The sequence below is a fragment of the Bos taurus genome, chromosome 16 (genome assembly GCF_002263795.3).
Source record: "Bos taurus isolate L1 Dominette 01449 registration number 42190680 breed Hereford chromosome 16, ARS-UCD2.0, whole genome shotgun sequence".
Taxonomy (NCBI): domain Eukaryota; kingdom Metazoa; phylum Chordata; class Mammalia; order Artiodactyla; family Bovidae; genus Bos; species Bos taurus.
Genome location: NC_037343.1, coordinates 41,379,734 through 41,392,923, shown reverse-complemented (window position 1 = coordinate 41,392,923; position 13,190 = coordinate 41,379,734). Strand labels below are relative to the sequence as shown.

The 13,190-nt window shown below is 41.0% G+C and overlaps 1 protein-coding gene across 12 annotated transcripts in view; it reads left to right on the top strand.

Annotated features, from left to right (window-relative positions):
* Positions 1 to 13,190, top strand: part of VPS13D (vacuolar protein sorting 13 homolog D) — a 273,475-nt gene that overhangs the window by 85,889 nt on the left and 174,396 nt on the right. For 7 of the 12 annotated variants that reach the window (XM_024976413.2, XM_024976412.2, XM_059875480.1 and 4 more), the window contains 5 exons: positions 2,353 to 2,559; positions 4,684 to 4,773; positions 7,361 to 7,501; positions 10,009 to 10,131; positions 12,507 to 12,581. In XM_024976413.2, coding sequence (XP_024832181.1) covers positions 2,353 to 2,559; positions 4,684 to 4,773; positions 7,361 to 7,501; positions 10,009 to 10,131; positions 12,507 to 12,581 — 636 coding nt within the window. 12 annotated transcript variants of the gene reach the window in all.

Sequence of the window (13,190 nt, the reverse complement as noted above, 5' to 3'; positions counted from 1 at the left end):
TCCACCTCCCTCTGTGCTCTCCTTGTCCTTAAATCAGAGACACAACAAAAGCTGTATTTTTTCCTAGTCTTGATACTTGGATGTATATCCTCCCTTTTTATTTCTCTATGTACTGTATACAGACGTACCTTGGAGATATTAGGGGGTTGGTTCCAGACCACCACAATAAAGAAAATACTGCAGTCAAGCGAGTCACACACATTTTTTGATTTCCCAGTGCAAATAAAAGTTGCTTTTACACTCTACTGTAGTCGGTTGGGTGTGCAGTACCATTATGTCTATAAGAACAATGTATGTATCTTTATTAAGTAATGCTGTTGGGAAAATAGTGCTGATAGACTTGCTCGACACAGGGTTGTCACACATCTTCAATTTGTAAAAACTGCAGTATCAGCAAAGTGCAATAAAACAAAGTATGCTAATGTGTCCAACACACACACACATCCACATGTGGTATTTATACATGTTGGTAGATTGTATTGCAAATACTTTATAGAATTACAGTTACAATTTTATTATAATATAATATTGGCATCATCCCTTGTCATTAAAATTATTTGTAAATGATTCTTTTACATTGATCTGAGGACATATTATAATTTAGTCTTCAGTTGTTTTTCATTCTTTCATCATTATACACAATTCTGTTATTAATATTTTTGTGTATGAACTTTTGTCTACATCTTTCAGTTTCTTTGGTAGTGAGACTTTAAAAAAAAACTTATCTGTTTATTTGCACCAGGTCTTCATTGTGGTACAAAGGGTCTTCGATGTTTGATGTGGCATTTGGGACTTTTTAGTTGTCACATGTGGGAGTTTTAGTTGCAAACTCTTAGTTGTGGCATAAGGAGTCTTAGTTGCAGCATACAGGATCTAGTTCCTTTACTAGGAATTGAACCTGGGCCCTCAGCATTGGGCACTCGGAGTCTTAGCCAGTAAAGCACCAGGGAAGTCCCGCTTTGGTAGTGAGACTTGAAAGTGAAAGTGAAAGTCTCTCTGTTGTGTTTGACTATACAGTCCATGGAATTCTCCAGGCCAGAATACTGAAGTGGGTAGCTGTTTCCTTCTCCAGGGGATCTTCTCAACCCAGGGATTGAACCCAGGTCTCTCACATTGATGGTGGATTCTTTACCAGCTGAGCCACCAGTGAGACTTAGTATTGTAAAAACTGGATCAGAGGATATAGATATTTTTTGAGGCTCTTTACTTGAATTGACAAATCTTTTTCTGAAAGAATTGTACCAGATTAAACTTTGACCACTTGTGTGGTCTTATCACATGATTGTTTGCATTACCTATCCTTTATCTCTGAAAACAATTGGAAGGTAGGCCTAATTATCTTGTGTGCCTTAATTTCGTTTTTTCCTAATCATCATTGCTTTTGGTGTAGTTAACTTCATATCCCTTAATGTTTACATTTCATTTTTTTTTTTTTTTTACTCTTTAACAATTCAAACACGTTAAAATTTCTAAGAGCCTTTTGGATTTTTGTTACTCTTTATTTCTTTAGTAACTGAGGTTTAGTTCCACCAATAATAAAGACAATAATACCAACTAATGTTTATAGAGCCTCTGTTATATGCCAGGCTCTGATCTGAGAACCTCCCAGGTGCTCACTTGTTTCCTCCTCATGGCAGTCCTGTAAGTGGGTGCTGTTGGGCAGAGAGAGACCAAGCAACTTGCCCAAGAGCCAATATCTAGTCAGTGCAGGATCAGAAGCCAGGCCATCTTGCTCCAAAGCCTATGCCCTGAACCACCCACCACGGTCACATGCACTGGCCTCTGGTAATTTCTAAGTATAAGGCTGCATTGCTTTGCGTTTCGGTTCTGTTCTTTTTTAGCTTTGGCAATCTGGTTGTGTTCAGGGGGCTGTTGTTTAATAGTTTTACAGTACACACATGGTTGAGAAGAGCAAGTATGTACAACCTAAGACCTTTGAGAACAGTTACAAAGCAGCACATCAGAATATGCAGAACTACATAGTGAAGATTAAATGCTTGAGTACCGAGTGGCACCTGGAAGTTGGAGCCTGTCCATTCCTCTTTTCTCCTCTCCTTCAGCAGATGTCACTGTAGAGGAAGGATGGCTTCCTGCAAGCATTTTGAGCCAGGTCATGTGGTAAACTTGAGTAGAGGTGTGTAGTAAAGAGGGCCTTGTTCTGTTGGCTAAAAAAGCAGGATTCCTATTATTGTGCTTCGTTTTCCTTGTTCTGTCTCAGACTGCAATCTGGCATCAAGGTTCTCTTGGGCTGTCTAGTAGGTCCCTGTCAAATGTATTTTTCTGTTTCCTCTGTGAGTTGCTTGAGTAGCCATGTGAACAGGTCCAACTGATCACCTTTCGATTGCTTTGCAGGTCAGCTGAAAAAAGCAGCCAGTTGGTTGTTCAAGAATGCTGAACCCCGGACATCCCTTTCCCTGGCTTCCAACAGCCAGCAGAGCCAGGGGGCGGCACCGGCCTGGTTGATCTCGGGTGTGGAGATGAAAGCTGAAAGCGTGTGTATCTGCTTTATCGATGACTGCATGGACTGCGATGTGCCTCTAGCCGAGCTCACCTTCTCCCGTGAGTACTCGCCCAACCCTTAGGTTCATCTCCAAGATCAGCAGCGACTGCTGTCTTTTCTTCATGTTACTCATGCTCTTCCATACCTAATAGCATGGGAGAGATTTAGATAATGATTTTACATGTGTTTTCCATTATTTGTATTTTAAAGACATGTATTTATTTGCTATATGTGGCCTTCAGACCGTGGGTTGGGAATAATAGAAATTGTCGTTGATGAAATTTCTGTTCTGTTAACATGTGTGTGTGCTCAATCCCTAAGTCATGTCTGATTCCTTGTGATCCCATGGAGTGTAGCCCACTAGGCTCCTCTGTCCATGGAATTTTCCAGGCACGAATACTGGAGTGGATTGCCATTTCTTCCTCCAGGGTATCTTCCTGACCCAGGGATCAAACACGTCTCTTATGTCTCCTGCATTGACAGGTGGATTCTTTACCACTATGCCACGTGGGATGTGCCACATGGGAAGCCATTGTTCTATAAACAGCCCTAGTTAAATAATTCCTGATCTCTCCATTTTGTTTATGTTTTCATGTATCTTAAGATTGTAGTTGTTGTTTAGTTGCTGAGTCGTGTCCAACTCTTTGCGACCCTATGGCTGTAAGCCGCCAGGTTCCTTTGTCCATGTGATTTCCTAGGCAAGAATACTAGAGTGGATTGCCATTTTCTTCTCCAGGAAGGTGGGTTGCCATCTTCTCTGAGCCAGGGATCAAACCCATGTCTCCTGCATTGACAGGTGGATTTTGTACCTCTGAGCCACCTCTGGCTTCAGGGAAGCCCAAAGATTGTAGGGAGTACTGATATTAAAGGGATTTATAAGATAAGCGTAGAAAATAGGGTTTCCATGCTATATGGAAAATTAACAAACACAGAGGTTTGTTAAAACGCTTACCCCATTGTCTCCTCCATAGGGCCAGATAGGAAGAGAAACCCTTTTCATCTGAGAGCTGTCCCTCAACAGAGTGGAGATGATTGTAGAAGGGCTTTATCCTCAATCACATCATTGTAAGCCATGTTAGATGCAGCTACTAAAGAGAGTAAAGGAAAATCTCACTTCTGTGTTTACTTTTAATTTTCCATCATTTTGGTCTTGTAAGTCACTTTTCCCTTCAAGGAAAATTCGATTCTGGGGATTTAGTTCAACCTTTTACACACTGTGGGAGTTTTCCTTTTCTCTGTGTTTCTAGGCACCAAAGGGCCACTTGATTAAAACTAACAATGGGAATTTTGACTGTTTGCGTGAGTGTCTTTTCTGTAGAAAATAATTTTTATTTTTCTATGGTAATCTTAACATTTTGAGCTAATATTTATGAGGGCATGACTGTTCTCATTACACTACCTTCTTTTCAGATATTCAGGAAAAAATGTGTTTTTTATGTTCCCTGGTTGCTGGGGCTGGGATTGGTGGGGAGGCAAATGAGGCATTTACCTCATTCACAGCATTTAAAGGGCAACCACGAAAATCAGTGATTAAGATAAATGATACTTTAATGCAATATTTTTAAAAATCAGAATTTATTAAATAAAAATCCCATGATGAACAAAATATCAAATTTTTGTGTGTTCTCCTATAAGATCACTAGTATTAATTATAACTAATAGCTGTTTGGGCTTCTCAGGTGGTGCTAGTCATAGAGAACCGCCTGCCAATGCAGGAGATTTAAGACACAGGTTCAGTCCCTGGGTCGGGAAGATCCCCTGGAGGAGGAAATGATAACCCACTCCAGTTTTCTTGCCTGGAGAATCCCATGGACAGAGGAGCCTGGTGGCTTATAGTCCATGGGATTGCAAAGAGTTGGACACAACCGAAGCGACTGGGCACAATAGGTCTTTATTTTTAAGATAACATCAGTTTATAACATACAACTTTCTTGTGTACAGCCTTATATTTCCACTTCTGTATACCCTACAGTATGCTCACTACCAAAAATTTAGTTTCTCTCCATCACCATACAGTCGAACACCCTTGCTCCCACCCCTGTCCCTGCCCCTCTGGGAGCCCTTCCTCTGTTCTCTGTATCTTTGTGTTTGTTTTTCTAACATCTCTTTAATATGCTGTGTCAGCAACAGAAAGTTTTGGTTGTTTCCGCCCCACACTGCAATAAGATTTGCTTTCGTTGCAGGTCTGAATTTTCTGCAGCATGTAAGAACTAGCCCTGAAGGCTACGCCCACTTCACCCTTTCTGGAGATTATTATAACCGTGCTCTGTCAGGTCAGTATAATTATCATGGGATTTAAAACATACACTTTAGCATTTGCCTGGGCCTATCTCTACATAAATCTTACATGAAGCAAAGGAGTGGGACAGGACAGGGAAAGATGAAAAATAAGGGCACGAGCACAAAAGATACAGATTTTTTTTTTCATATTTCTAAAAATATATTTGGTATGTCACAACGGAATTATTTAAAATTTTCATAGTTAATTCTTTTTGATCCTGGAGTTTGGCTCATTTCAGAACATGAAATTGCTCAGTAGTGAAGGATCACTCGTCTGGCCCTGAGAGTAGCTAACTTTCAAGCGAGATTTAAGCCCACACACATTCTAAACTTAAGGCCTCCTCCCTTCCTACTGGGCTTGTCTCATTAGAAGAGCACTGAGTCAGTAACAGCAAATAACCTGCCTTGCGTGCATACGTACTGTTGCTTCAGTTGTGTCTGACTGTGTGATGCTATCGACTGTAGCCTGCTGGGTGCCTCTGTCCTTAGGATTCTGGCTAGAATCCTAGAATACTGGAGTGGATTGCCATGCCCTCCTCCAGGGGATCTTCCCTGCCCAGGAATTAAACCTGAATCTCTTATGTCACCTGCGTTGGCAGGCAGGTTCTTTACCATTAGTGCCACCTGGGAAGCTGGTAAATGATTATAACCTGCCTTATTTATTCCCTAAAGTAGAACGTGGTTGCTCAGGGCAAGATGTTCTTCCAGAGACATAAACCTGGATACAGTGCAAGTCATTTTCATATTTCTTTCCTTCCACTGAAAAGACCAGGGTAAGGATCTATACAGATGGACATTCAAGAACAATCCGGTAACAGGGCTGAACAGTTTGAGCTGTGACATTCTTTACCTTAAAGAGATTCTTTGTAGGTATGGACAAAGTAAACCAGGGAGTGTTGAAGAGCGGTTGCTCCCTTTGAAGTCAGGGGGAAATTAAGCTTCCAGTGTGTTTTGCTGCCTGCTAATTGTTCTAGAGTACGTGTCACATTCAATATTATATGTTAGTTAACATTCTCCCTTCTCTGTTCTGGATTCACTTAAAGGCAACACTCTTTTTTCCTAATTGTTCAAAATGTTTAACTTCAGAATAATAGTCCCAGCCCTGCTAGTTGAGAGAAAGTTTTACAGGGCATATGGTAGCTATTTTTTCTGAGAATCATTTATTTTCCCAGAGCAAATATTGCTTACTTTTACAGTTGCAGGAACACATTCAGGTCACTAAGCACTAAACGGCGTGAGGAGATGAACGTACCAATGTTAAGCTACATGTTAGATTGGATTTGTATTAGTAAATCACCTCATCTATGGCCGGTGGATTGTGTTTAGGGAAAAATTAACTGGCCTTGAAAAGCCATCTTTAAAACCACAGTAAGATACCATTTTTCTCATCCAACAGATGGGCAAAAAGGAAGTGTGACAGACCTAAGTATGGTGAAGATATGAGCCATAGAAGTGTCATTTCCTACGGTCAGAATTGTAAATTGGGACAACCACTTTCGAAAACAATTTGACGTGACCTACAAGCATACTTGGCAACCCTTCAACATACTTCTTCTAGATCTGTGCCTTTGAGAGTCTCCTATGTGTCCTAGGAAACAAGTGAAAAAAGACCGCTTCTGGTAGTGGCCTTCCAGATAGCAGCAAAGCTGGAATCAAGTGCAGTGTCTCTTAGCAGTAGAATAGATAAACAAAGTGGTGTGTTCATAAGTGGATTGGAACTCAGTGGTGAAAATAATGTCCCACTGATATATGGCATCAATGTGAGCGGATCTCAAAGACATGTTATTGATCAAAAATAGAAACTTGCAAAAGAATACACACAGTTGGATTCTATTTATATGAAGATCCCCTACATTAGCAGGACACACTAATGTATTTATTCTTCAGAAATGTATACATGGATGGTAAAACTACAAAGAAGGACACAGGAATGATTAAAAATTCAAACTAATGGAGTTGAGTGGGAGAGGTTTAGTGGGGAGTGTTACTCAGGAGCTTCAAAAGCATGTGTAATGTTCTCTTTCATAAGCTGAGTAGAGCGTTTGCAGTGATTTTATTCTTTAAACCATACATAAATGTTGTTTAAATATACCTTCTGTACATATGACACATTTTAAGATGAAAATTTTGAAAAACTTAACGAACTGCTGAATATACCTATTTATTCAACCAATGGTTCTTGATGTAAGAGGGTAGTTAAATTTAATAGTTACTTCAGCCACTGACACTGACACTGTTTTCCCAACCTGAGTCTGAGACACTTTTTTCCATCTTGAGTGTATCAAAAACAGGGCTTGCCTGCTCTTTAATAGAAGAGGGCACGTCCCGCCTGCCTGCCTTCCTCCCACCTTTGGAAGACCATGGTTGGGGTGCACGTATGCTGTGCTGCCCATGTCCTTGAGACAGCACAGACATCTGTAGGATAACCTGAAGCTAGAGAGGGTGCCTTCTGTGTGAAATCAAGTTGGAAATAGAAAGCTGTTATCCATAGTATGTCCTTGCTGAGCATTTGTGAACGGTGTTCCCCTGTAAACTCTTGGTATCTGCTGAGCAGATGTCTTATTTCCTGTGTTCTGCTAGGCTGGGAGCCATTTATTGAGCCCTGGCCATGCTCCGTATCCTGGCAACAACAGGCTGCTAGTCGTCTCCATCCTCCTCGACTGAAGCTGGAAGCCAAGGCCAAACAGCGCTTGGATGTCAACATCACCTCTGTGCTAATTGGTGAGTGGAAAGTTGTCTTTCGAACACTGGTACCCTTCTGTGCATACGTCCCTTGTCTGGAAGGCTGTTAATTCTGGTTTAACAATTGCTCAGGACTGTACCAGACGTCGCTTACTCCTCACAGCTGCTTTCCTGATAAACCCTAATTTGGCCTCATGGTGCTCCTTACCCCATTGCTCCAGAAGTGGCATCCTATGCTGGTGTTCTCGGTGCTTAAGCAAGAGCTTAGACCATGTGGGAAATACCCATGTCCATGACGAACTTTCTCCCCATGATGATTGGTCCCTGGGGTTTATTATGTCCTAGAAGTGAGTTTAAATTCATTTCTCTCACACTATTCACAGAATAATTCTTGAAATGTATGATTTTGATTGTCTTTAGAGAAAGGTCAGTTGTCTGTGCTGTTTCTCATCAATTATCGTGTTGACGTAACTCTAAAAATCACTGGGTTAACGGGTTGTCAAGCTAATGGCGTGAGCTCTGAAAGTGTCTTTGACAACACTGAAATGTACACTCCTGGGTTCAATATAGTGAGTCAGAATCTTGTCCCTATACTTGTCCTTGTATCAGAAGAATAGTAACATTATCACACAGTGAGATAGTGCCTTTGTTCACCATGAAGCCTACACTCACTGTTTGAGTTACTGATCCCTAGGCTCTGATTTTTGGTAACAATGTAGTGTCTGAGTGATAGTAACACATGCTACAGTTGTGCCTCAGTATCCAAAGGGATTGGTTCCAGCACCACACTCCCTACCCCTCACCTCCCCCGCCCCATCCACATCTGTGGCTGCTCAAGTCCCTTGTGTAAAATAGCCTAGTTCATTGAATATGGTTGGCCCTCTGTATCTGCCTGCAGAGCCCACAGATATGGAGGGCAGACTGTCCTGCAAATCTGTGAACTTTGTTCAGGGTATGTGTTGGGTTGAGTCTCATACAATATCCATTGGCTTATTCCATGTCAGAGTTAAGAGAATGTGTAGTGAAATGAGACTAGAAGTTTATTGATTCCTAAATTTTAAAAACACTGTTTTAGATTTGTAGGTTTCATTAATATCAGCAATGTAATGGTAAATAGATCTCATGATTCTTCTATATTATTTTGGCTTCTCTGTTATTTCTTATATAATCTGTTCATCTGGAAGTTTAGATAAAGTTTGGGACAGTGTTTTGAAAAGCCATGGTAAATAAGAGCTTACCTTAAATAAAAAGAGTTCTATTGATATATTTCTTATTAGTATTTAATTTAAAATGTTAACAGTCTTATGGACTCTGTGGGAGAGGGAGAGGGTGGGAAGATTTGGGAGAATGGCATTGAAGCCTGTATAATATCATGTATGAAACGAGTCGCCAGTCCAGGTTTGATGCACGATACTGGATGCTTGGGGCTGGTGCACTGGGACGACCCAGAGGGATGGTATGGGGAGGGAGGAGGGAGGAGGGCTCAGGATAGGGAACACATGTATACCTCTGGTGGATTCATTTCAATATTTGGCAAAACTAACACAATATTGTAAAGTTTAAAAATTAAAAAAAAAAAAAAATGTCCTCTAAAAAGCATTCTTGTCATTGGTAAAGCTGTTTTATTTTTTTAACCTTTAATTCCTTATTTCTAATACTGTGCTGAAACCCAGAAACATTGCTGTGACCTCTTAGTGTTTAAAGAAATATAATTTCTGTAGCCAAATACTGGAACTGAAAACCAGGAACTAATCATCCTTGTTTAAAAAAGTGTGATATTTTAATTAGTAAAGAAGGTCTTTATCCAAGTGTGGTGTGTAATAATTTTGTTAACCTGCTCTTCCTGTTATAATTATCCTGTTGAAAAAGTAAAGCCACTTGTGGAGAACTGTCCGCTGGATTTCAGTCTCCTGAGTTTGGTGGCCTCCTAGCTGGTCTTTCTGCCTCCAAACCCTGCCCCTTAGCATGGCATGCCATGCTCTTCACAAAGCAAGTTGTTCTCTTGCCTAGGCTTCTTTGCTATGTCCCCTGTACCCCAGCATGTTGTACCAGAGTCACACCGCAGTATTCTGTGTTCCCTAAGTATGACGTGTGCTTTCATATCTTAAAGTCTTTACATGTGCTGTTCTTTCTGCCTAGAATATCCTGTCTAGTCCTGTTGGTAACCCTACCTGCTTCAAGACCCAGAACAAAGGTCCTCACGTCTCTGGTGATTGCCATGCACTTGGCCGTGTGCTCCTCCACTTCTGCCAACGCAGAATAAACCTTCCCCTGTTACATGCTCCCATAGCATTTTGTTTGTATCTTTCTTTTAGCTCCTTTCACATTGTGGGATAGTTTTGTGGTGATGGTGGTTTCGCTAACGTTCATTTCTTCCAGTGGAGCATGAGGTTCTTCAGGGAACCAGTTTTCTCAGAGTCTAGCATAGGGCTCCACATTTAGCCAGGCATTCGATAAAAGCTTGTTTTGCTGAATTGAATTGATGTGACTTGAACTCTCAATCTTTACTGTTTGTGTTCTCAATATCTTTGGGGGATTTTTCCTAGACCAGTACATAAGTACCAAGGAATCATGGATGGCAGATTACTGTAAACAGGACAAGGAAGTAGACCCCACCCCATCTGAGGACTGGATGGGCTCGTCAGTGGATCCTCCATGCTTTGGACAAAGTAAGGTTTTTCTCTACACATGTCTGACTAAATCACCTTTGACCTACACAGCCATGTTTCAGTGAGAAATTCAAATAGAACCATCATTTTCTATGGAAAAACCTACAGGAAATTCCGATTGCCTTCTACAACTGTTTTATTCTGTGGAAGGGACATTTTTCTTTTTCTTTCTGGCATGACACGCTGAACTTTTCCTCTCAGCTCTCATTCCACCATTGTGGGAGGAAAAGAACCTGCTGTGTGCCGTTCCTCAATTCCGGTCACGTGGCGCATAAACTGGGGCACCTGGAAATGCACTGGGGTGGCCATTGGTCAATTTGTGGTTTGCTCAGCAGAACAGTTTAATTGACTGGATTTTGAAGAACATCTTTTCAGGTGTCTGAATCTAAAGATTAGAGAGTTTGGATATATTCTTGAAGAGAGGGAGGGCGGGCTCCCATGTGGAAGCAATTGTTTCACGGGGGGGCCTGTACTATAAAGGAGAAAAGAATTGAATGCCCAGCCTCTGAAAGATAGAGAAGTCAGTGTGTTCTCTGTTAACAGTGTTTTCTTTCCTTATTTAACGCTTTACCATGGAGCTCTGATTTCCTCAGAGCTGGGGAGGTTGTGATGGCCAACGGCATGGTCCTTAGTTGTTCCACAAGCCATTGTCATCCAAATTCAACTCAGCCCAGCTCTTTCAGTGTGGTTTCTTTGGGGAGTCTTGGCCGGACTTAACATGGCTCATGAATACTTAACTATTCCATCTGGTCTGCAAACGTGTCACAGGAAGATGGATTTTCTTAGTGTACGAAGTATTTGAACTGGTTCGTCTCTCCTCAGGGTGTATAAATGGATTTTCTATCTGCCTTGTACTTCTTGAAGGAGGAACAAGGCCACGTCAGCTCTGTTTGCTCTGTGTGTTCCCAGGCTGTTGCTTCTGAGTCTCAAGGCCATTGCTTGGAAGCCAGGGCTTCTCAGATATCATCAGTTTCAATTCTAGCTCCTCCTCTGACCTTCCCCATTTGTGTGTTGAGAGAATGTAACAGAGCCTTCGTCTACCCAGAAGGCTCTAAATAATCTTTGTAATATGTAATGCGTCCTAAAGAGTGTGTTTCTAAAAACATTATTCATGCAGAGGGATTTTAAATCCAGACTCAGTGCAAACACTAAGAAGGCTGAATCTTTACGATTTTGTGAAGGACTTTCTTTTGTCCCTCTGCCACCTCTCCCCCTTTTATTTTAACATCTCCTCTTTCTTTATAGTTAATAAGCTACTGTATGTATGGTAAATGCCTGTTCTAAATTAAAGCTAGATTTTTATTTACTTACGGATTTTTGTGGTTACTTAGGCTTATAAAGTTTTAATATATCTTTTTAATTAGGCATGAGTGAACATACCTAAATTTCCACACTCTCTTCTTATTTAGACTTCTTGGATGATAGAATAGCAAGTGGGATTGCATTCTTCTACTAGGCCTGCTAAAGTAATTTTTGGGCATTTGTTTCCAAGGTCAGTCGGTTTGGATCTTGTTGAACCAATCACAAACCTTCAGCTCTTACTCTGGAATATTTAGTAATGATCCCCCCCAGATTTGTGCATTTTATTCAGGCCAGCTTCAAAATAAGCCCTTGAACTAGAGGTTCTTAGTATGAAGTTCAGCCTAAGGGAGCCGCTGATTTCTTAACTGTTTCTTTGGCTGGGAAAGAAAATAACGGCCTCTTTTTTGATATTATCATTGGCTTTGTTCAGTAAGGGCTGAGATTCCGTAGGTAAACCTGGATGGCATGGCATCTTAATTCATTAGTTTTGTAATCAGGGACCCTTTATGGAAATATAAAAAAAAATGTTCTGGAAATGTCCATGGTTAACATGTAATGTAAATAAGACCATGAGGTAACTCCTCAGCTGAGACTGTAGGCTTGGAACACAGGCTGATTATTCCCCTTGAATTTTTGAGACCCGTTGGGGGCTAGCATTCTACTGCTACCGCCATTTCCAATTGGAGCGGAGCAGCTCCCACTAAAATCTGTACTGCTTGTTCTTGGTAACTTTTCTATGCCATGTGAGAACAAGCATGCTTTAAATTAAAAATCCTCAAAAGGCTGGTCATTCTGTTCCAGTAAATGTGAGTACATTTTCTTTTCCCAACAGAGAAAAAAAGGAGCATGCTCTGTTGACACAGGCTCCACAGTAAAAGCCAGCATTAAAGCTGTCTGGCTCACCTCATCAAGTACCTCATGAGCGCCTAGTGATCACCAAAGGAATGAGCCAATAAGTGCATGATGCTTGCTGTGCTTGTAATGTACACTGTTTGCGCTAATGTTTCAGAGACGAATCTTCTTTTATGCTATATTGATTCTCACCCTCTAACTTTGTCTCTCCTGTCTACCAGGCCTCCCCCTTGTCTACCTTAGAACTAGGAGTACAGCCAGTCTGACTAACCTAGAGCACCAGATCTATGCTAGAGGTACAGTACAGCCAAGCGAGGGCTTGCTTTATTTTCCTGTTTTAAGAACTGCCTTGTACATCTTATTTTCTGTGAACACGGGAGCCAAATGGGGGTATACCCAGTTATGAGTACTTTGTTTTAATAACAGGAAAGATCATTTCCAACTAATGGACAAAGTGCTGTCTTGTATTAGAAGGAAGTGACGTGCTGATTCTTATTCTGTCTCTTGCATCTGCTTTTTAACCTTTAGTGGAAATGAAATCAACTCCACAGTGTATGACGCAGAAGCATCCAGTGTCAGTTAGAGGTGATGTCTATACTGAAAACCAAGAAAACCGTCCTCCATCAAGCCCTGCAGCAAGTCTTTGTTTATAGACTACTCTGTGAATGTTTATTCTCATGGTAATGCAAAGGGCGGTGTGGAGTAGGAGCTATGATGATCAGGAATGGAGCTCAGAAAAAAATTTCCAGTAAATGATTGCTTAGACACAAATCTTAATTTCCTTAGAAATGAATTGAGGTTCTTAGGAGGTAGAAAAAAGAATGTTTTTTGTTTCTATCTCTGATCCTTTAAGGGTTCTTGAGAATTTGACTGGTAAGTGAATATGAGAGGAAGACATCATAAAC